Below are 25665 nucleotides of genomic sequence, written 5' to 3' on the forward strand. Positions count from 1 at the left end.
ATCCCATTATCATGAGAAACCTGGCCCACTTTGGCAGACTCAGGAAGTTCTGAAAAGCTTTAAATAAGCACCTGAGTTTCAGAAGCCTATCCAAACCAATGCCAAACTTTTTAATGTCTGAAGGTCTCCATTTGCTAATGCTCAGACCATTGAAGAGTAAAAGGCTATTTTGGACATGAAGGATCTCTTTGATGCTTAAGGGAAGCTTTTCAATATTCCAGTCTTTGGCAGCAGAACATTATTCAGTTGGAACACTGCTCCAAAGCAACAGAAAACTATTAGACTGTGGGGCTATAAACCCGTCCATTCATCCAAGGCCTTGGTTCTACTTGGTTCTATGACTGCAGGTTTTGTTTCCACACAGAGGTCTTCATTTTCCTGTGTACTTCCCCCAGTGTGGAAAAGTGTGAAGGGGTGGAACGTGTGCAAAACCCAATATCTGTTTTGCATGCCTCCTCCACTGGGGTCCTGCTGTGAAAAAACAGCAGCAGTGACTCCAATCCCCCACTGATTTGCCATTGCGAGCATGGATATGTCAAAGGTAGTGTGACTCAGGACCAGAGGAGAAGTACCATCCAACCAACCCACAGTCAGCATTCAACAGTCACCGGCCTGTGATACTTGAGGTTGTTAGTGGAAGGTATCCAAAAGGGCAGAGCTGGAACTAGTTATTTTCCAGAACAGAAACAGTACCCTCCCTATACATACCCCTAAGGCCAAGTACCAGGGGAGAAAAATGAAGGTTTGAAAGTATAAAATGGCTCACAGAATAACATGCTTAATCAATGTACAGATGTCACTTTGTTTTCAGCCTGAGGATCCCCCCCTGTCCTTCTATTTACCATAATGGGAGGGTGCCTGTGACTTCAAAATCTTCTCTAGGTCCACATGAGGCCTGTGTATTGGCACTGCACACTGCAGCCCGTGCCTGTAACACTAGGAATATAGCAGTAAAGTGGCTCTTGAACTGTACACCACGTGAGTAGTCAATAACTAAGGTCTGGAGCACTGCAACATTTGCCAGTCAGGTGAGAGTCAGACAGTTAGCAATTGGGATACTATTTCTGGTCATGGAAGGAGATGGTGTGGGTGCAAACAGCATGATTTTCACTTTTATATTCTCAGTTTGCACTTGGCGGCGGAGACAGAGTCCTACCATACTGTAAATAATCACCAAATTCAACTATGATGTGGGTGGAGCAGTGGCCATATTTAGTAATTTTTTCAGTTTCTGTACACAGCTCTGCCTTGGAATGAGTAATCAGGTGGAGGTTATGCATAGAGCAAGGAGATTAATAAGGGAGTTCCACACATCCCGTCTCATACAGGATTCCACCAGCATTGCCTCTGTCGGTATGTAGTTCTTCCTCAGAAGACAATGAGGTCAGCAGTATACTTACCAGGGGCAAGTAACGTCTTACTTATCTAGCACATTTTTGGCTCAGATTTTAAGATGCATTTACAAACTCAGAATTACCTGGATTTGCGGGACAAAGCTGCCCACAGAATTAGGAAGTGATCACTGTGGGGATGCTCCAGATTATGTGGGAGGATTCCACTCCCACTCCTGCCCTTGCGTACGCCCTCAGTGCAAAGTCTTTTGACTGAGGATATATGCATGGGGGAAGAGAATTTGATCTTTGGAAAGGGTTTTTTTTTTTTTAAAGATTGCATTCATATAAATTTGGTGACCAGCAAATATATCTTCTTTGTCTGTGTACTTCCTTTATTTATTTACAGTCATTTTAAAATTGTATATTAAAAAAAACAAAGAACAGGAACTTACAATATAATTTTGGAGAAGCAGTTCGACTGACTCTCGTCTTCCATATTTGATAATCCATGATTTTAACTTCGATTCTGCAAGGACTAACAGTGATAGCAGACGGTACTTCAGTTCCAGAAACTCCATTTTCAACAGATGGAGTTCAGATGTAGATGCAACAAAATTAAACCTAGGAATGAATCACACTGTATTAAAAAAAAGTGCACCATTCACTATGTAGAAGGAACAGAGGGATTTTTCTATAGGTTCAAGCTACCCTGTTATGTGTGAGATATATCTCCACTCTTTGATCTAATGCAAAGCCTGAAGGCATATTTAATTTTGTATGATAACCACCCTGAAGGCTGCTCATTAAAAGCAAATGTTATAATTTTGTTTATACACAGAAGTAAATCATCAGTGTAGGTCTGTGACTAAGTTATTTTCATTACCAAGGCATCCCTCTTCCAGTTCGTTCATAAGCATCCTGAGTGTTGTTACATAATGTTCCTTCCAGTGCCGAGTAATAAAATACTCAGTCAGAAAAATTATTCCTTTTTGAAAATCTATAGTTTGTTTAAATTGACCTTTATCAATTATGAATATTAGGCTTTTCAATATATTTTTTATTTGTTACTACTCCCATTTTTTTAACTAAGAAACAAATGTAAAACCTGATTTTTACATGAAAAGGTTATAAAGCAAACAGGTTCTCTGTCATTCAAGGAGGAAGTTTCATTTAAGATTGAAATTGTTCTTACCTCTCTGCCATATCGTCTAACTGCTCCAGTGGAATAGGGACTCCGTTAACTGACCTAGCCCGGTGGATCCCTTGAAATGCCTTTTTGTGGCCATCTACGTTTTTAAGCAGGTCCTGGTTTGATTCAAAGAGAGAGAAAAGGCTCACAGTAGGCTAACTAATAAGCTTGATTTTAAGGCTGCAGTGATGAGTCAATGTAGTTAAGTATTTGAACATGCTATCACATTTGCATGCAAGTTAATGCCTAATATAAAAGCATTATACAGCAGCTGCACAGGGAAAGTACCTTATGAGATGTTCTGCTAAAGCTGTCTTATAATTCTGGCAGATTTTAAAATAGATGGCACTGGCGCTGCCTCAAATAAATCTTCCAGAGATTTAAATAAACATGTTGAACTCTCTGGTTACACGTGAATAATCTGAGATAAAGTCCACAATTCCTGAACTTTCATGAGTACATAATTTTGCTAAACTTACTGTGTTTGTCTTTGCTACAGAAACCAGCCTTTATTAAGTATTATTTTAAATACTGAACAATTGGTCTAATCTCCCCCATATAAAGCCAGCAGATTCAGGGTTCCTGATGTTATTGCATATTCAATGTGAAGCGAACTCCTGACTCTCAGCATCAGAAGATTCAGTGGTTATATGCTATATATTATGCAAACCTACACTGAATGCAGTACCTAACCTGCAGGCTTATGATAAGATACGAACAAGCATAAGCTTCATAATAACAGCTCATTTCTATAGTAACCAAGCAACACTACTTCAAAGGATTTCCTGGAGATTACTTATTAAAATGAATGACTAGCAACGGTCTCCAAAGAGGTAACCATAACGATGTCAAGTCTTCAGACGGCTGCCAGAATGTGATGCTGTGGCTAGTTTATTGTACAGTCCCATGCTGAACCTGATCAATATTGTCCTGACAAATAGAATCATGCACAGCTCCTCCTCTCCCCAGGCTGAGGGAGCTGGGTTCACAAAATGCAGACTAGTAAATTTATCTCAAATGTCTATTTTTTCAATGTACTGTATTAAAATATCATCTCTCCACAGACTGCTCTGACTGAGCACTTGTGCAACAGCATAGAAATATATACTATTCTATTGCCTCAATTCACAAAATTGTGCCCAATATCCCCCATCATTCTCCACCAACTCACCTGACTCTACTCAACCCTCCCCTTTGGAAGAAAACTTGAGAGAACAGATAAAACTCAGTGTGTGTCTGAAGGAGGATACATTAGAAGAGGCTTTGTTGCGCAAAGGGGTAAATGAGTTGAGAATCACAAAACCCCTGCTGAGAATTCCCTGTGGCTAGCCCTTTCTCATTTAAATGAGGGGTGTTAGAACAAACATTTCAGATGAATGCATTTGCCACCTGGCCACACAAGGAGGGAAGTAGTCTCTAAGGGCTTGTCCACACTGCCTCACAGTTCAGACTACAGTGGAGCGAACAGCACTGAGTACCAAACTGCTGTGCTGCAACTTCCCCACGTATTGCTAAAAGCGTCCTAGTTCACATTAACATATTCCTTTTCTACTAACAGGACTACATTAATGAAAACTAGGAACCTTTTAGTTTGCACCCACAGCATTCACAAGGGGCAGTTACAGTGTAGCACTTTGGTGCATACTGCTATTCCCACCCCCACAGTCCAAACTGCAGGGCAGTGAAGGTATAACTTGAGATACAGAGATAGATAACAAGCTATTTAGAGCTTTATAAATCAAAACCAGTACTTGAAACGTCACCCACTAATCTATTGGAAGCCACTGAAAACTATGGTATTCAGATGTAATTTGCTCCCCAAGTGAATTATTACTTATTAAGGTCCTGCCCCTTCAATGACTTATATACACATTTAACTTTACAACTGAGAGTAGTCCGATTGACTTCAATAGGAGTACTTATGGACGTAAAGTTAAACACATTCAAAGTTTTGCACGATGGTGTCTGAGAAGGCAAAGCACATTTTGAGATATACTGATGAAAAGTACTATATAAAAGCAAGGTATTTATTATTAATTATTATTATTATTAACAATAATAATAATAATAATAATGTATTCTGCATTATTTGCAACTTCAGAATGACCTTAAGATGCCATATCATATGCAATGTCATGTAACAGGTCTTGGAATAATCCATTCTGGAGGCGACAAAGGTATGGATAATATGGTGAGGTTCACAGTAGACAGAAATAAAAAAATAACAACAAAACATTGCACAGGTGGGAACAGGTGGGAAAAACACACTGAGCAACTGCTGCTACCTAAGCAGCTGTGGATCCTTCATGACCCCTGCATTACAAACCTGAGTGATAAAAGATGAGCAAATGCCCACAAAACAGGGAGCTGATACAATTTCTACTAATCCTTTTGATGCCTTCTCCATCCCACGTGTACTACATATAGGGCTTGAAAAATTTACCTGACATCTATTAATCTAAGACAGTGGTTCCCCACCCTTTTGGCTCGAGGGCCACAGATATCATTTTTACAACCCTAAAGGGCCACCAGTCTCTGCCAGCAGCCCCCCCACCCCACCCCACCCACTGCAGCCAGACTGAAGGAGTTCAGCGAGGAAGTTGCCTCCTTGCTGATCTCCCGTTCCCCTGGTTGCATCAGGGAAACCACATGTATCCTGTAGCCCTGTGTGCTCCACCTGGGTCCCTAGGCAGTGGCTCCCTTCTGCAACCAGGGGGACAGAAGATCAGTGCTCCCCTCCCTCTGCCTCCAGCAGCAGAATCCTCAATGCCTATGGACCTAGGCAGAGCACTTTGCCGTGCTCCCTGCTACAGCCAGTGGGAGGGGAGCGCTGATCTCCCATCCCCTTGGCTGCAGCAAGGAGCCTGCACCCGTCTTTTAGCACCACGGCACGTTCCGCCTGGGTCCTTAAGCAGTGGCTCCCTTCTGCAGTCAGCAGGAGGGGAGCCGTGGGCCACTTTTGGCCCCTCAGCCACAGGTTGGGAACCACTGATCTAAGGACTAAGTTTACTTGTCTGGGTGATTACTTAAGATGCGAGAGTTCACAATATATATCCCTAAGATTTTCAGGAGTTGTTCTAGCCAAAACAGAGTTGACATTCACGATATTGCCAAGAGGAACAAAAACTTCTTTGTTAAGAAACTTTTAAACGTTTATTTTACTGTACACCATAAAGAAGCTACAAATTAATTATAAATAAATCCTTGACAGATTATTTTTGCAGCAATAAAACAGTTGCGTCTTGTATTTCTTTTTATCATGATGTCGGTCAACTTTCAATGGACAACATTTTTAAATATAACTTACTACATACATCTCTCTTGCTTCTGTTATATCTTTTTCCCCTGGTTGGTTCCACTCCAGTTCTTCTTCCTTTTCATTCCTCTAACATATTATGGTGTTTCTATCCCTATATTTTCACTATCCATTCTCTCTTTTCTTTCCCTCTCTCCCAGTTTATATACCTTTTTCACTTTCCCTACCTTTTGTTCTCTACTTCATCCTCTATATTTCTTGCCTCAGCTTTCTTCTACTTCTCCACAAAAATGTTTATCCTCCTGTCTATATACAATTTACTTTTCTTTTTAAATGAAAGGTTAGAATCTGCAGAAATTGATGGCACTAATATTCAAATTTGCCTATGAAAGCTTCCTATTCACCACAGAAATGTGGATTTTTCAAGTCTTGTTCATGCGCAAAATGATCTATGTTCATCTCATTCTCTTCCGATCCTCAATCTTGATTAAGCACTGGTTAAGATCAAATGCAATGAGGGCCATCAGCATATTTAAAATGTTGAAGTCTCTCCATTACCTCACTATTTCATCTGGCTTCCCATATAGGTTGAGTAACAGAATGGAACACTGTGGAACTCTGCATGAGAGAACTCCTGGAGCAGATGAACAATTATGGAATGTTATCCTCTGGGACCACTCAAAAAGAAAGGAATCAGAGCTATTCAAAAAGAATTCCAACTACTTCTTCTAGGATCTGTAGACATGTTAATAAAACCTCAGAGTCAAAGGTATCATCTGATAGATCTAAAAGAATCGGCATGGACACCTGATCTTCATCCACCACCAGGAGGAGATTATCTACCAATACAGCTAACACATATAGCCTACTTACTACATCATATCAAAAACCAGTTTGTACGGCATCAAGGAAATCTTAGGACTCCAGGTCTTGTTCAATTTGCCTCATCAAAACTCACTTTCAAACCAAATCAAACAACAACCAGCAGCAAAACTTGTTCATACAGCATGAGTCTCAGTCACCCACAATCCTAAGAATAGTGGTCACATTGAAATTGGAATTTCATGCGCGGCCATGATATCTCGTATAGATCTACCTTATGCTGTTCAAGCTTCCGATGTATTGTATTTGCAGTTTCCTCATGAGCTTGCTGAATGATTATTTCTTCCCTAAGGGCAGCTTCTGCTCTGTAAAGCCAGGCACCTATGGTACCCAAAGGTGCAGGAAGAGATTTATCAAGATGTTTGTGCCAATCAAGTAGCTGGAAAATAAAATGAAGAATACTGAAGCCCCTTCTGTATTAATTGCACAAGTAACTATCATGACAATCAGACTCCTTACAATCCTGATGGTGGATAGTTACATAGCCAAAAAGAAATTAAAAGAATAATACATGATGTATAAAATATAAATGTGAATATTCAGGTTTCTGGCATTACAGTATTAAGGATGGTAATCCATAATTTTCCATAACAACAGTTTTTTTCTAGATAAACCATGAATGGCATTATTACTCATTAATTGTGCAGTATAAGTGTATAGTAGTAAAAACTGTCTACCACCAAAAGCAATCAGGTGTTCTATATTTATATTACAGATGTGGTGATGACAGGCTTGTGAAAAAAATTTGAAACCATGTCATAAATGGAACTTCTTATATGTCAGATAGTTTCATCTGCCCTCTGCTCATTACCCCACCTCAGAGGAGACAAATATCAACATTACAGGCATCCGAACAGTTTCAGACAGATGACATTTTCTTCTTAAATGCTGTGCTTGAGAAATGCATCGTTCTTCCACCTATCTCCCATTCCTCCCAAAATTACATTAGTCTGGCATTATGCAGACTTGAATCTGACAAGCTTAAGCGCCAACATTTCATCAATTATCAGGGATAGTAACACTTTCCTTAACCCACTGATTGCCAAGAATCCCTTCTTTCCAATGGGATACAGCACTTGTTTCTTACCCTGGTAGACTGTAGAAGTTCAGATCTTAAGATTTAAAGTTAATTATATAAAACGGCTATTTTCAGTAATATTGAAAGGTCTCTATTAATTTTTCTCTTCCACTGAGGCCTGTACACTTGTATCTATAGAAGTAAAGTAGCCTGTCTTACTAGAAGAGTCCCAATTAAGGAAGTGACAAATAATTTCAATAAAAATGACAAAATTTCAAAATATTTCCAATATAGTTTTTCTGTTAAATATATGGCATAGAAAAACTCAAGACAGTATTATAAAGGTTTCATTGGCTCTCATTTGCAATGACCTACATAATTAATTTGTTGCTTCACCACTCATAAGTAATGTGTCCATGCCAAATGAATACCATCGCACCTTTATGTCACACTGCAACATTCTGTAGTTGGTAGGCAGACACAAATTGTTCTGTAAATTAACAGTTGTAGAATTTTGTACGGTGTTCAAATAATATTGTCCAAAAACCTCGTCTGTCAATTCAGCTTGAGGGAAGCTATGAATTATACTATTAGTTGTGTTTTAAAAATACTTGATATTGCTTTGTTTTTACCAATGTATATTCTAACAAAGGGCAGTTAAAGTAGGTGCCCTATCCTAAAGGCCTTATTCAATCTTTGCTTGGACAAAACTTAAACATTTATGTCTAACAAAATGTATTTAGTGTGTTAATTTTTTAACTTACCCTGGAAGAAACCCTGTCCCAAGCTTGCTTCACCATAGCTTGATCAAGTGACAATTTACCATCTTTACGTAAAGACTGGATTACAAATTCAATCTGTTTCCTCTTCATTTCATACTGGACTCTGAAGTGTTTAAATGACTGCAAAAAGAGGGAAATCAGTACAGTGAGGCACGGATTCAAGGAAAGAAATGGCAAGTTATATGTGGGGTAAGGTTGGCCATTTTACAATTTTGAATTGATAAAAGATTCTGTCCTTCCAAAGCTGGAATGTGTGTATGGCCATGTGTGATGCTGGGCTAGATTAGGGGGACCATTTATGATATTATTTAACATCCGTATGTCAAAATCATAATGATTCCTATGAGATAGGGCATGTCAGGTACCGTTAGAAAGGTTTTAATTTGCTAAATATGATGATATTGTTTTTGTGTATATGTCATATTTGTATGGGAAGTTATGGATATGTTTGATGTATCTGTATTTCAACTTGTGCTGTGTTTCTGGGCAACTTCCCAGACAGAATGGCAGCAGCAATAAACTGCTTAATGGCCCATTAAGGAAACTCACAGATACAATGGGCCTGAGGAGAGAAGCTGGGGCTACACCTTATGAGTCACCAGGACTTACTCATGTGACCCTGCACTCCATCTTATTTCTGTAAATTTCCACAAGCAGCATGAAAAGTGACATGAAAGGCAGCTGCACCACATCCATTTTGTCTTTAGTCTTCTTCAGTCTTAAGCCTTCACCTACCTCTGGATCAACCCATCTGCAACTGAAGCTGTGAATCAAAGGACTGAGACCCATCAGGTACTGGAGGTACACCAGAGGAACTACACAAGCCTGCAAACTCCACAGTTTTATTGGAAACCTGATATATATGGACTTTCAAATCATTCGTATGTATCTGATTGCTTTAATAATTTAACATTTCTCTTATAGTTTGTTTCTTTCCTTTTATAATAAACCTTTGTTTTACTTACTAAAGGATTGGCTGGCAGCGTGGTATTTTGGGTAAGATCCAAACTTATATTGATTGGTACTGTGGCTGACCCTTTGGGGTCAGGAGAACCTTTTTGGTAAAGAGCATAGAGTTTTAAATAACCTATCTCTTACTGGACCTAGTGGCTGACTGGGAGCCAGAGACTGAAATGCAGCAAAGGGGGCTGTGTATATTTTATTTTAGCTTCTTGATAACCAGTGTAGGGAACCCGCCAGAGCTGGGAGAATCTGCTCTCCTTCTGCAGCCTGCCCTGACCTTGGCCTCGGCTACCCTAGGCACGGACGGGTCACATCATGTATTTATGAACTCCACTGAATGACATTTTTTTTAAGGTTTTAAAAGGGTAAGAGATTTGAGGGACCTCCATAGGGATACAGAACTCCTCTGTTTTCCTCCAGTTATCAGGTACCTGAACCCTGCATGAAAGGCAGAAATTACCGTTGAGTAGAACTAACAAGTACATTCAATTAGCGTTTAGCAGGTTGCTGGAGCCTCTCTCAGAGGCAGTAGGTATTGGGACAGAGAGGGCCTGCATGGAAACTCCTAGAATAATCGTATTTTGGGAAAATGTGTAGGTTGAAGTTTATGATGTGGTGTGACCAGTTTTGCCAAACTCCAGGAAGGTGCAGGATTCCAGTACGGCAAACGTTTATGTATGTGAATAACTTTACACACAAGTAGCCCGAAGGAGGTGGGACTATTCACTTGTGTACCTTTATTCATGTGCAAAATTGTTTGTAGGATCAGGTCCTACATTTGGACTTCATGCATTGTACATATAATCTGTTCAGCACAGGGTGGGAACTCCACCTGCTTAGAAAGATCTACCATGATTTTTTAACCAGAGTCTTAAAATCAGGACCTGGTCCTACAGCTGTGCTCTGCGTGAACACCTATTGAAATCAACGGGTATTTTGGCTGTGGAAGGACTCCGAGAGCAAGCCTTATGATATGAAAAACATAGAATTGGAACTTCACTGCTGAATCTGACAAAATAAATGCTAGGGCTGTGAGGCAAAAAAGTTTTGGTTTAACAAAAACTGTTGAAATCCATTCTTCAGAGCTAAAGCAGTTTAAATCCAGAGTCACTCATGAAGTTCAATGAACTTACTCAGGATTTACACTAACAATTGAGTTAGTCCAAATTCATAAGGTATAACTGAACAGAAAATGATCCAAACATATGTATTTTAATGATAGAAGGAAAATACAGTGAAGAGCAGGCAAAGAAAACTGCCTCTTCATTTCAATGATTTTAGGGTCATTGTTATTGCTTAGATCACCTCCTCTTACAGCAAAACCCAGAGCAGGGCTCTCAAGGGAGCAAATCTCTACACCTCTCCCCTGACATCATCCTGTTAGAGGGGCAGACTTTGCCCATGTGGAAAAGGCTGTAGGATATGCACCGAAACTAGGCAAGAGAGACAGATTCACTGGAGGCAGACCCTCTGCCTCCATATTGACTCTGGCCTTTATCAGACCTACCCATTCATCTCTTGCAGCATGCCTCCACAGGAGCCATACTATCGAGGCCTCCCCTGAGTTATGGTTGCCCCCAGTGGAGGAAGGGGTTTCCATTAAAATATAATACATACCCTGTCTGTATTAGCCATTTTGACCAATTTCCAAGGGCTGGCTGGATGAGGGTGAAAGAGCCCGGGGTGGATACAAAATTTGTATCTGCACCAATCTGCAATTCGCATGAATGATCCATGGATGCGGATATCCACGAATACGAAGCGGATATCTGCGGATTTTCAGGGCTCTACAAATGTGACCCCGAGCCCTGCCCAAGGCCTGCCACTCTTCCTCTTGGCCTGCCCCCTCTTCAACTATCCCCCATCACAGAACGTCTACTTTGCAGAGCAGTCTCTGCAGCATCTGGAATGTATGTTTGGGGAGAGGGGACTTAGCTGCCCTTAAGTGTCCACTTCTACCTAAGGGCAGCTAAACCCTTCTTCCATGCTGCATGAGGCAGATCTATATTAGGCAAGTCCCCTCTATTTGAAGAACTGGGGGCACAATGTGTGCATTTGCAGACTTTTCAGATTTTTTTCAGCCCTGAAACACTGCATACTTTTATGCAGTTGGCATACTGCGATGTTTATATAGAAGAAGGTTACTAATTCAGGGGCACATATTACACCTAATCATGACAAAAATCTTCCACCATGTAAAGTTTTCCACAGCTTACCTGGTATTTCTCCTGTAAGCTTGCTTCTGCCATCTGGGCCCTGGTCAGATCCCTTTCAAACTGTTCTACCCAAACTTTGAGGTCTCTCAGCATCAGTCTATCTTCTTTCTGTGAGATGGGAAACCCAAACAGCATTTCAGATGGTTATTAGTGAGTGCCAAAAATAGGCAATATATTACTCTTTCCTGGCAGTCCAATTTCATTTACAGAGAAAGACAATGTAGACATTTGAGTCAAATTTGTTTGTCTGTTAACTGCATGTAATCTGAGTGAGTGGGGTTGCATGGATGTAAGAGCATAATTTAGACCTCTAGACAGGAGATTCATACTAGTAAAACCATTGTGAACAATTAGGGTACTGCAGTGTCACATACAGCATACTGTCACATGGAGTTCTCATTTAAAGCCAACTTAATGTGTAGCCAACATAATGTGTAAATTGCAACACCTAATTTTGGTCTGCCACAGTTGATGTAAATCACAATTTGTTCACAATGAATTTCCAGTAATGATCAATTTATTTGGAAAAGGGCATTATTCCTGATTTTATCATTTTATCATCACTTATTGGCAGGGGTGGCCAAACTTACTGACCCCCAGGACCTCCCTCCCCACTAGGCAGAATCCTCTAGCCCCATCACCCTGCTGCAGGACAGAAGCTCCGAGCTTCCCACCCCAGTCTGGTAGGCAGAGAATGGGGTCCTCAAAGTAACATAGTGGAATCAAGGCCAGAGTTGATACAAAGGGTAAAACATTGGATACCTGTAGGGATTGAATCACCAAAACAGCAGAAAATGACTTTTACATGCTTAATTTCTTTTGTTTTCCACAATGACCTGATACATTTGCTGTTTTGCACTGTTTCCCTTTTCTGGGACGAAATTTTTTCCACATTTCAATAGCCCAGAACAACTCTTGGTCTAAAAGAACGTATGACTCCCGTATTCCCACTCTTTCTCTCCTTCAAAAAAAAAAAAAAAAAAAAATGGTGGCTACATTATGTTTAGGTAATCATTTTTTACCACAATAGGCATTTCTAAGCTCTGGAAAAATAGAGACTGGGGCTAAGTCTACACTGACAGCGGCAAATTCACCGCCATCAGATCGATTTGTCTGGATCGACTGAGTGGTCAGTGAAGACCCGCTCAGTCGATCCAGAAATCGACATATTAAGACCACCTCCACAAGTAGCATAGCACTGCGTCGACGGGAGCACGGTTCCCGTCAGCGCAGTGCAGTGAAGACGGCGCACAGAAGAGAACCACAGAAGTCGACGGGAGTTACACAAGTTTTTTGAGTAGCTTGCGTAACTCCGGTTGACTGCCGCCGAATCTCGGAGGTAAGTACAGACAGGGCCCTTGTACGTTCAGATTTAGCAGTTCATGAGCTCAGTCTTCTACTTGTGCACTTGCTGCTGTGTGTAGCAGAAATGGCATTGCCTTACAAATTCATCTGCCCTTCCACAGATATCAAAGTGAAACTACTAATCCCATTCAACTTTTAAAATATTTAACTTTTTAGTCCTACTTAAAATGTAAATTGTGATATTTAGTTTGATATTTAGTTGATATTGAGTTGTGATATTTAGCTTCCAAAAGAGCTCTATTAATGCAGAGCGGTATTGTTAAAAAGAGGGAGTCAGCTAAAATCATAATAAAATTCCACCAATATTAGACCAGCTTCCATGGTAGGCTTATGGAAACCAAACACTTACTTTGCAGATTTCAAATCATACTTTAATTTCCACCAAATCCTTTAAAAGTCAGAAACTGGGCCGCCCAAGTGAAAAGCACCTTCATGAAATGAGATATCCATTTTAAATGATATATTGTCATAGTTAATCTTGGCCTGCTATCATTTCAGTTTTACTTTCACTTGGATAATCATTTACTGTATAAAAATGTAATGCAGTACATGCATTTTTCCATGGTTCAATATATAGGTCTTTATAACATTAGATTCTATATGTGCAACACGCAATATGAATTAAAGATGTTGTGTTGCACTTACACATAGAGGAATATCTGAAAAAATCATTACAGCTAGGTATGATGTGGCCAACAGGATTAGCCATAAACTATGTTAACTCCCTGCTTCTTTTTTTTTTTTTGGTAAGTACTGTGTAAATTAAAATGCTAATGTTTGCTGGAATTTGTGTGTGATGCTCTACCAAAGTAATCAAAATGGCCTTCACAAAGACAAACAGAACATCCTAAAGGGCAAGAATCTGCTATCATCAGAAATATCGATATTAATGTTAATGGATACTCCCTGACAAATAATGAGTAGAGCAATCCAAAGTGTTTGTGGTGCAGAGTAAGCCCCCCACTACTGTGTAATGTATCACAGAAGTCCTTTACAATTATACAAGTATGGAGGTTGACAAGTGAGGGCTCTCAAATCAATAAACCAAGAAGACATCTCCAGAGATTGTATATCGAAGCCAGATTCTGCCAAAGCATTGCCATTCTGTTGATAAAGTTTTCTCAAAAAGCCTCTGCAGCAATCCGTTCTAATGCATATACGTTAAACAATCTATTGGTGAGCTGATAAAAGGACAGTTGATGAGTTCTTCCTAAAGGAAATGAAAATGTCTTGGCAGTAATAAGATTAATTATAGCTATAATTAAAAATGCTGGTTTGCTACTTCTATCATTCATTTTTCTTGGACAAGCACAGAGAAAACAGCCTGACAGCTGACATTTAGTAGAAAAATATAGGCTTCCGCCAGACTAGCATGATATTGGTGATATCTTTGCAGTGGTCAGAAACCAGACAATAAGACATGGCCCCAATGCAAACCCTATTGAAGTCAGTGGGAGTCCTTCCATGGACTTGAATGGGCTATGTCTCTAGCCCTATGTTCCTGGAATTTAAAATATATGCCAATAACTCCGAATTTCCAGAGCCTAATTTCCAAACTATTTCCCACACTTGAATTTTAACAAAATAGGATTACAAGAAATGTCTATTAAAGTTCAGCTGCATCTTTTTAAAACTACTTGTGAGTAAACTTAAAAGGTCTTCATGGATCATAACGGGTATCTGTAGCAATGATTTATGCAGTACAACTTTTATTTTTTTTACTGTCCAGGGAGTCACTGATTATATCAAAGTACTTCTAACTCTCTCTTAGAGGGATCAGAGAGACCCATAATGAGAACAGGCGACTCTGGAAATGAAGGCAGACATTTGACTAATGTCGAATCAATAATAATTTTGTTCTTGGTCTTGTTTTTCCAGATGATCAACTAGGGAGCTCCATAGGATAACTCAATATCTTCCTCCTTTTGCAACTCATGCATCAGAGTCACTGGCAGTCTAGCCAAGGAAGATCAGATTCTGCTCCATTTGGAGCTCTTTAATACCTCTCCATAATCAGTCACAGATACCATGGCTGAAAAGTTTTGGACACATCTTTCCTCTTCTCTCCTTTGTCAGAGGCTGAGTGGATTGTCTCAGCAGTATTTCCAGCCCCTAACAACTGAAGGAGCAAATTATCAGGTTTAAGAACTGAGCCATGGTCTCCTGCAAGGCATCACAGAGCACTACCATTTAGAAGAGGCCAGTACAAAAGAGTATGCATAAAATTGAATCAATAAGAAGAAAAAATCTTGACTGAAAGCACTTTTTTAAGGTGAAAAATCAAGCCAGACTGTGTAAAGGAAAGAAGACCTCTCCATCATAACTAACTCCCAAGCCCAGAAGATCCATTTGGAGCAGGCTTGGATATAAGCAATCTTTCAAACTATCACTGTTCTCACTTTGAGAGCTTGATGGAAAGAAGCAATGACGGAAATACATTGAAAATAACTCATTGCTTCAGGTAATACTTTTTTTCCATTTTCACTGCCATTATGTTTGAAAGCCACCTAAGATTTCACATCCCGAAGCATCATAGATATTCTGAACTAATCTCTGGTGTAGACACAGCTAGGTTGATCTAGCTACTGTCACTCAGGGAGATGGTGTTTCTATAGTGATGGAAAAAACCCTTCCATCACTGTAGGTAGTGTCTAGACTATGGGGTTATGCTTGCATAGCTGTGGCACCATAGCGATGCCACTATAGCCCCTGTAGTGTAGACATGGCCTGAGATTGCCATTGTTCACCAGAACTACTGCAGCTCCCTCTGCCTTTTGTTGTTATCTGTGGGGTCATTATTTCCACCATCGTTCTAGTCTCTCCAGCTCCAAAATGGTTACTAGTGTCCATTTACAACACTGGCTTCTTTTATAGTCAGTTAGTCTTCTCTGGCCAATGGTCTTTCTAGCACTGGTGGTTATTTACTCAGCTGCCCTTTCAGAAAAAAAAAGATAACGTATATGTTTTGAAAATAGATGTCCAAATATGCCCATTATGTGCATAAGCAACTGATTAAAATGGAAATGTAATGAAAACCTACATCATTCTCCTGCATTTCAGTTGTATTACGAAGATCAGGATAGTATTTCAGGAACTGTGCTACGTAGGTCATGATAGACTTTTCATCTGGCTTGTCAACATCCACATCTGGAAGAGTGCAGAATATACAATAAATTAATTCATAATTAAACAGCAAAAATGTTACATATCCTTGAAAAAGCTTTAAAACAAAAATTAGCTTATGCTAGTCAAAAATTTGATAAAGTATAGTTTATGTAAAGTACCTTCAGGATCAAGAAGTCTTGGGATTCCCAGCTGTGTTTCTGCAACTGTGAAGGCCTCATTTAGGTTTTCTCTATTAGATCTTCCTTTCACTTTCTCCATGTCCACTAGCTCCGGACGAATAGCATGAATAACTGAATGAAAGGCAACACCACTCCTCCAACTACGTCCAAAATCTTTGACTTCAATTCCAGCTTGCCTTAAAATTTAACAAAAATTTTAAAAAGAGATAACGTATCAGTCTAGTCATATGAAGACAGAAGATACAAGGTTATTTTTTCTATTAGCCATCAAGAGTACATTTTCTATTATGCATCAAGCAAAAGTTTATATTCCCAGTGAGCTGACTGGTTACATTAAGCCCAGTGTGTTATGAGCAAATGAACTACTACTCTGGTTCCTGCATGTGAGACACTACAAAGTATGCTGCTATGTAAAACACCACTCACTGTTCCCTCACCCATTACTGAATCCTTCCAGTCTTCCTTCACTGTAAGTGTACTTCCCTGGTTATCTGCTTCTGGATTTTTAAAGTAAATGATTACGGTAATACTTTTCTACTTTAAAATAACATCCTGGGAAATAAAGTCATTTCAGTTCAGTCCAAAAATGTAAGATGGAGTACTTTCTTACAGTTCTTGTTCCATGCACGAGTGATAATGTCCTCTCACAATATCCAGTACACCTACTCTGTCATTGTGAAACTCACACAATGATGCAAGAGGGAATCTAAAATTGATTAGCAATGTACCAAAGTGGAAATAATCAGCATGGGTAATAGTTTACTTTTTCAAAGTAATTTTGAAAACTGTGTTCATGTCAGATAGTGAGATCCTTACCTTGCTTAATATTCAGTCCTTACCCAGGTAAACTTCCAAGGAGGCCATATCATGGCATTTAGGTGCTTGCCCCTTACAAGAGTGTGTGGAGTCAGACTACCCCAGGGGCAGCTTAGATAGGTGCATTCTTCATGGAGGCAGTGTCTTTCTCTGAGGCCCACTGAAATTCTTGGAAAGACTCCCAGTCATTTCAGTAGGTTTTGGATCACTTCCTGAGGGCTGCTCAAGATACACCATGCTTTCTGATGGCACAGCCTGCTCCTCCAGGGGAGCCATCCCACTCTGTGGGCTTGTATGGAAGGATGGGGACCATGATGCTCCCTCCTCTCTCCCTGTTTGGGTCAATTTGGTTGCGGGTTACCCATCACTACAGTTTTTCAACTTTCCACTTGTCTGGATGGTGCTATCAGCTTTCAGTAATCTGTCTCTCACTGCAAACAATTTTGTAGGAAGAATGCTATGCCAAAGTAGATTGCATTGTATTGTAAATTACCTTGTGCTGCACTGTTGTTATAGAGACCTGGGTATGGAGTTATATGATGTTATGATTATATTTACTCTCTCTGGGGCTCCATTCTGTTTCTCTGTGCTGGTTGTTCTCCCTGCATATTATTCTATATGTCTGTATGGTCAGATAATTGTTTATTTAATTTGAACAATTAGATCCATTTTATTCATCTATGGCTTTGAGAAGAAGGACCTGCTTTTTTATTTTTCTTATTGTGGAAGCAATCAGATCACTATTGTTTCTTTGATATAATTTACTTTTTGTTTTATGCCCTCTTTGGAATTGGCAAACGTAGGAAAATTGTACCAAATGAAGGTAAATGTTTTGAAGGTAACAAGAGGGTGCCGTTACACCTCTGAACGAATTTAGTTTAATAGGAAAGGAAAATTAATGCAATTTGTATAATAATACGTAATTCTGAGTACCACTGATTAAAGCATGATACTTATGATTTTCAACAACTCGCACTCAGGTTCAATTGTGTTCACTCACAGAGACAGAAATAAACTACTACTAAAAAGCAATGTTTGTAAAGAGTGCCCTTTCAATATGGCGCAAATGTTGTATCAGGGGTTTTGGCAGCAAGAGCCAACACTATGTCATTCAGACAACATCCAACTCCATTTCTGGTTTTTCACTCTCCCAGAGATAATTTTGCTTAATATACCATAAAATGGAATTGCTTTGTAAGATTAATCTAAATTATTATTATTATTATTTGTATCATAGTAACACCTCGGAGCCCAAGTCTTGGACCAGGAGCACATTGTGCAAGCTGCTGTACAAACACAGGGAAAAAAACCTAGTCCTAAGTAAAGAGCTTACAATCTAAATTAATTCATGAGTTTAACTTACTTTGCTGCTGCGTACTGCACCCACTTTAACAAAGCCTTCTTAGCATTTCCTTGGACTTTGGTTACCACCTTCCGTTTTGTTGGCGGACTTGCTGTCTCAGAGCTGAGGACACTATCTACAGAAGATGTACTGCTGGACAATGACTGCAGCTGGGGAAGGTTGCTTGTCAGTTCTTCAATCTGTGTGTAGAATGACATCAGTTAACGGTTTTGCTGACCTTTATTTTATTCACAGTTAACAGGACATTAACAAGATTAGACATAGGTTAAGATTAAAAATACATAAAAATAATGAGCAAGATTTAAAAAATAAAATAAAATGGGTGCCTAAAGGTAGCTTCATAAATCCTTATGCAAGTGCCTAAATAAGTGGCCTTCTTTTCAGAAGTGCTGAACATCCATCGACTGTTGACTCTTACTGATGTCCTATAGCTTGAACAATGTGTAAATGTATCATGTTACATAGCATTACACATTCTTATGCAAATTATTACTTCATTGTACTAAGATACTGGCTCAAATTCATCAATAGCTCAAAGAAAAGACAATTCCATCAACTTAAATTGAGCTGCATCTGCTGATGCCATTGGTGAATGTGAATCAGAGTGAACCAGGGTGGATAAAAATCAATTATATATTTTTTTTAAATCAAAAACATTGGGGTTTTTTTATTTAAATCAGATTTTTTTTAAATCATTAATAAAATACTAAATTTCTCTCTCATTTAAAAAATAACAGTTACAATTAAATCTCATCACAAACATGCTAAACTTACACTTTTTAGTCTCATAAAAATGAATTAATGCCTCTAGTCTGTCCAGCCTGACTACCAGCTCTTGCTTCTTGAAAGTTCTGGGCTTTCAGTTTCTGTTTCAGTTTCTGTTTCTCAGCAGACTAAAGTCACATGTGCAAAGACACAGGCTGGATAGGATTGTTTTGTTCTGTGCTTATGTGGTGGTGGAGCTGGGCCAAGCAAGGCAGAGGAGTTAGTTAAGACATTGTCTTAAAGACAGAGAGACAAAGGACAGAGGCAGAATAGAAAGAAACAGTGGAGTGGACTGGAAAGAAAAAGGAAAGACATTATTCAGTACACACACAGCTTCCTATATTCTCCCACACTTTTGCCACAGAAAAACTGTCATGGCTTCTAGGCATAAGAGAGATCTTATATGGGAATATTTTGAAGAAATTTCTTCCCTGGGTAAAAAAGGAAAACGTGTAAAGTGTAAGCAGTGCAAGAAAGAGATGCACCGCCTAGTTACAAAAATGAAATATTATAATGAAAACTGCTTATTGGGAGAAAATTATGTGGATGAAGATGTGGATATGTCTGAAGAACAATGTGGATCAACTGGTTAGTAACTTAAATAATTCACTTTGCAATGCATCATTCTTCAAGACTCTCTCTATGCCTTTTTGTATAAGTGTGATTTAACAAGTAAATTCCCAAGCTGTTTGCTATGTTGGATGTTGCTAGAAAAAAAAGTTTAGCTTAGCTAATCCTTATGGGCTTGTTTAATTAGTTAACTAAGTTTAGAATCTATCACCCAAGTATACGGTACAGAGAGCTGCAGTAAGAGAAATCTACAGTTCCAGTTGCCACTGGGTGTCATTTTCTTATTTTATATTACATAATACATGCCCCTTATTTTGTAACATCATAGCCACAGATCATAATGATGATGCCATTAGTCTATTCCCTATTTTACTTCAGAATAACTCAGCTTTCTCAAGGAATCCCCATCCTGTACTTGTTTTCTCAAAAAACAGAAGTGCCAGTGAGTTCTATGGGGCTTACTCCAAAATTAAGTGCACTCTAAGTGCAGTCAGTCTTAGCTTTTCTGGTAATTTGGAATCAGATCTGCATCCTTGCTGAAAAAAATTAATGGAATAATAGAGTGAGAAGAACTGAGAAGAACGACTATTCAAAATCATTTTTGAATTTTGAATTTAAGCATAAGAGACTTTGACTGTGACTGTCTATCTGCAACAATTTCAGAGTCATCCGTTGGTACCTTTAGCAGCAGTGCTGCAACCAACTGTATTTCAGACAACAAAGCATCAGTAGCAAGCAAAATATATCAATCATCCAGTAAAACCACCACCATGAATGGGTTTGTAGTAAGGACCAGCAAATACCAACAAGACACCATAGATGAAAAGATTGCTCGGTTGATATATGCCACAAATTCTCCTTTTCACATTGTTAACAATAAACACTTCATTGACATGGTTGAGTCCTTATGACTAGGCTACACTCCACCTGGTAGAGCAGACATTGGTGAAAGGTTGCTAGATACAGTGTATGAGAAGGAACTAGAAAAGTGTCGAAGAAATACTGAGGGGAAATTTGCCAGTTTAAGCCTTGATGAGTGGAGCAATGTATGCAATGATCCAATAATATGTGCCTGTGTGACAACAGAAGATGGGGTTGCATATCTTTCAGAAATATTAGATACATCAGGAAATGCCCACACAACAGAATATTTAAAAGAAGTGGCAGTGAAAGCTGTAATAAACTGTCAACAAAAATTCAACTGTCACGTGCACAGTTTTGTCACAGACAATGCTGCAAACATGGCAAAGATGAGAAGATACTTAGAAGAAGAAATGGAAGGATGCTCCTTAATAACATATGGTTGCAGTGCCCATTTAATACATCTTTTAGCCAAAGACTTAAGTACATCTTCTCCAGGAATAAAAGAAAATGTTTTTGAAGTCGCAACATACTTCCGTAACAACCATTTTGCTTCAGCTTCACTGAAGAGAGCAGGAGGATCCAAACTAACTCTCCCTCAAGATGTTCGATGGAATTCTGTGGTTGAATGTTTTGAACAATTTATTAAGAACTGGCCCATTCTCATAAAACTTTGTGAAGAAAACCGTGATAAAATAGATGGAAGTATCTCATCCAAAGTATCTAACATTGGATTAAAGAAGAATGTAGAGGATATGCTCAGTATACTGAAGCCTATCCATAGCCTTAAACAAATTTCAGAGAAATTGTTGCTTCATTGCTGATGCTGTCGAAATTTGGAAGGCACTTCAACAGACATTGAAGAAAGAAATACCTCACCAGAAGGTTAAACTGCAGGCAATAAAGAAGTGAATGGATCAAGCACTAACTCCACCTCATTTTCTTGCAAACATTCTCAACCCCAGATATAAAGGTAGATGCCTAACTTCTGAAGATGATGATGCTGCCATGGCATGGGCATCTCAAAATCACTCCTCAGTTATACCAGTCAGGGCTGGAGTGGAACCATTTAAACAGTACATGTTTACTGATGATGTTTTGAACAAAGTCACTCCCCTGAATTGGTGGAAATCATTAGCCAGGCCCCTTGAAACAGAGTCCCTTCAGTTGCTAAGCCAACTTTTCACAACAGTAGTTTCCTCTGCAGGCACAGAGAGAATATTTTATCATTTGGTATTATTCACTCAAAGCTAAGAAATCGACTGGGAGTTAAAAAAGCAGTAAAATTTGTATATCTGTTTCAGTCTATGAATAAAAATGGCAGTGGGAATGGGGAAGATGAGAGCTAGTTGTAGAAGTTTTAAGGACAGCGTACGTTTAGAGTTGTGATGATGTGTCTGTTAGAGTTAATAAAATTAGAAAATTAAAAAAAAAAAAGAGTTTAGGGACAGCTGTCAGCTGGCAACTCAGGAGATTGCTGCAATTGCAAATGTGAAAACATTTATGTAACATTTAAGATTTAGTTTAATAAAATATAAGTGCTATTGTGTTGTGTGTGATTTAGTTCTTACCATTCCTAATGTACTGCTGCTGCATCTGCAGCTCAACCCAGGTAATGGGTATTATGTACTATTTCCAAAATTAATAAAAATCAAGTTATCTAAAACATTACACAAAGTATACCCTCCTAGATGTAAAATGCTGTATTGAGTTGTAAATTAACATGTTTTAGTGATCAGATTTGCACTATTGTTTAAAAAATACGTGAAGAAGTATCAGTGGGAAACTTGATTTAAATCAATGATTTTCTCTTGGTGATTTAAATCATGATCAATGATTTAAATCGCCTTGATTTAAATCAATCCACCCTGGAGTGAACACTTGAGAGTGACCTTTCCAAATATACTATGTTTAACCAACAATGGCCAAGAAGACGGCATTTGATGGCAGCTGGGGAAGTTAACAAGGCCTCAATTGTCTTCCCATGCCCTCCTCAAAATAGTGAAAGTGACTTTGATGACCTCATCGTAGTAGTTTCATTTTCATCACAAAACTAGTGCATTGTTATGGCATGATTCTGAATGACTGGAAGTCTCTAGTTAGGAAAGGCCTTGTGATGGAATAGTAGATATACTGCAGGTGAGTACAGGGGTGCATTAGCAAACATTGGTGAGGCAATTTGCAAAGCACTTATTTGCCCCATGCCTGGCTCAAATGAAAACCGTTAGTCCCACACTTTTAAGAGTATAACATTCACAACTTGGTTTTAACAAGAAATGGTTCTATCAGAAGGGCACTGTCTAAGGATTGGCACATTTTTGCCTGCCTGAAGAAACAATTCAGGGAATTGAGGCTACTCACAGGATATCACAAAACTGCTCAGAATCAGACTCCCTTACAGAGCAACATCTGCTACACACCCATACATTGTACCCCAGCACTTCTCTGAAGCTTCCCCCCCCCCCCCCATAACATCAGTTTTCATTTTCTAAAAAAATAAGTTTCTACCTGTAATGGTTATAAAGAAAATCACAAAACTAAACTGGTGGAAAGGTTGGTTTAGAGACAGCTTGGAATAACAGCTCTGCAAGGTGAGAACTGCCCCACTCACTTCAGTGAGATGTTCACTCAGTTGTCCAGTGATAATTTAAATGTCAATATGGTTAATTATTGCATTCCTCATATAAGAAACAAGAGGGAGAATCTCAGATCTACACAATTTACTGTAGTAATTTTGATGCCACAAGTGCTTGGCATTTGGGAGATACCCCACTTTTTTCCCTCGGGGTCAAGAAGGAGTCAAGCCCAAGAAGCCTAGCAAAGCCCATGGACAAACTAAAGCCATGCCAAGGGAAAGCCAAACTCAAGGAGCCCCATGGAGCCAAGCAGCACACACAATCATCTTTTTGTGAGCAGTGTCTCGTTTTGACAGCTCCCAGGGGCAGAGTCTGAAGAGTAACACCATCTTTTCCCCATTTTGACCCGTGGAGAGCATAAATGATTTCCACTCTACCACCAACTCTGTGACAGGGTGTATTCAGCCTTTGCCGTTCCTTGCTGGGGTACCTGTGGTCATACCATACCCTGCCCCAAGAAGCCGGGAGCTGAAAGGAAAAGAGCAGCAAAGTTGGATCCTTCAAGCTGGCTTAGAGAGGACTCTCTGGAGCAGTCATTTTGAAAGCTAGAGAGATGTGACCCTCCAAGGGCTAGAGGGCCTAGCAACAGCCAATCAGAGGCCTGCTGGCCCAGAGAAAAGGAGCTGCCTGGCCTGAGCTGCTCAGTTCCTGGCTGGGACCAGAGATGCAAGCAAGGGGGCGTCTCTCTGGCCACAGGAACTTGCAGGATAACCAGAGTGTTTCTGGCTGCATTTGCTTTACCTGGTTTGCAGGGAGACAGAGGGTCTAAGAACCTTACCCTGAGATAAGCTAACATGGACCAGGTAGGGAGAGGCCCAAGGAAGAAACAGTAACGAACTGAAATCAAGCGGTATGTGGGTGCTGTATACAGGGTCATCGGATTGGAACTTAGAGTAGTAGGTGGGTCTGGGTTCCCTGACTGGCCACAGTAGCATAAACCCCAAAAAGGGGACAGGGCTTATTTGAGGGCCTAAACAAAGGGCTGAATTTAAAGGGACCAGAGCTGGGGCTGAAGACCCTACTGAGGATAATGGGACTGTTCAATTAGTAGCTCTTTACTACCACAGAAGGGATTCATTTGGACTTTTTGACTCAGCCAAAGGGTCAAGCTACAGAAGACCCCTAAAAGTCAGCCAGCAACCTACAGGCAGTGCCAGGAGCAGGAAAAGGCCTGTAGTACCCCACTCAGCTACAAGAAAGTGCTCAAGAGGTGAGTGACTCATTACACACACTAATCAGGATCAAATTTTGTCCTTGAAAGTATCTGCAGCTTCCAATGAAATATGGAGGTGTCTCACAATGTATATATGAGGGCAGACTTCAGCCCTAAATAATAAACAATGTTTACATATTGAATCCACTGGACTTGAAAACCTTGTGTGTTCACTAGCAGACTCTTTGTTAGTATAAATAAGGCTTACAGTGATTGATGGTGCTTGTTTACAGCTAGTCCTTTTTTTTTTTTTTTTATTTGCTTGGTTGTATATCTTTCTTCAGGAAAAGAAGTGGGAGTATATACCAATAGCTGCTTGGCATCATTTAAAAGATACATTCCTGAGCCACAGTCCTGCAAAGACTTACACACACACTTAACTTTACAGATGGTGAATAGTCTCATCCTCATACATACATTGGGCCAGATCCTCAACTGGTGTAAACCGGCATAGCTTTATTGACATCACTGGAGCTACACCAATTTATATCGGGTGAGAATCTGGCCCATTACTTCAATAAATAATAGTCAAATATATAAAATTACAATACCTGAAAATATAAAATTATGGTCCACATTAAGCCAAGCACTATAGAAGGTCTACCATCAGCAATATCAGTTGAATTGATGTTGACTAGCTTAATCTGTTTAGAAAAGAAAATACATGTTATCACATACAGGAGACATTATTACATGGATTCTGAATGGGTTTGGTGTGTAACCAATTTATGCAAAGAAATAATTAGCTTCTTGAATCAAAAATTCAGTGCAGTGACCAGAATGTCAGTTAATATATTGCACAGCTACAGTTATGCCTTAAAATGAAGCAAGATAACAAACAGAAGTATAACAAAATGAATATATTTTTCAGTTTGTGATTAAACATGATTTATCATAGTATCATAGGAATTACATGTAAAAACTAATCTAAACTACCACCCTTGCCAATACAGGATTGTTCCATTAGTATATACAAATTTAAATGGGAAAAATATACCACTTAACTTATACTTTTTTTTTTTTTTTTTTTTAACTTATGCAAGTTTTTATAGGGTTAAAAATTCCAGAAAATCTTTCTACCAACCGGTGATCCTCTGTACGTGGACTAGCATGAAAAGCAAAGGGGAAACA

General features: G+C 39.3%; 1 protein-coding gene across 1 annotated transcript in view; it reads right to left on the bottom strand.

Moving 5' to 3' along the window:
- SYNE1 (spectrin repeat containing nuclear envelope protein 1) overlaps positions 1-25665 on the bottom strand; it is a 458068-nt gene that overhangs the window by 314232 nt on the left and 118171 nt on the right. The window contains exons 6-14 of the mRNA XM_067542425.1: positions 25086-25178; positions 18490-18668; positions 16290-16486; positions 16046-16152; positions 11641-11748; positions 8444-8581; positions 6876-7040; positions 2527-2639; positions 1787-1955 (exon numbers count right to left, since the gene is read on the bottom strand). Of these exons, the coding sequence (XP_067398526.1) occupies positions 1787-1955; positions 2527-2639; positions 6876-7040; positions 8444-8581; positions 11641-11748; positions 16046-16152; positions 16290-16486; positions 18490-18668; positions 25086-25178 (1269 nt within the window). The remainder of the gene's footprint in view (positions 1-1786; positions 1956-2526; positions 2640-6875; positions 7041-8443; positions 8582-11640; positions 11749-16045; positions 16153-16289; positions 16487-18489; positions 18669-25085; positions 25179-25665) is intronic.

The sequence above is a fragment of the Emydura macquarii genome, unplaced genomic scaffold, assembly GCF_026122565.2.
Source record: "Emydura macquarii macquarii isolate MOO-44397 ecotype Brisbane River unplaced genomic scaffold, CSIRO-AGI_Emac_v2 contig_705, whole genome shotgun sequence".
Taxonomy (NCBI): domain Eukaryota; kingdom Metazoa; phylum Chordata; order Testudines; family Chelidae; genus Emydura; species Emydura macquarii.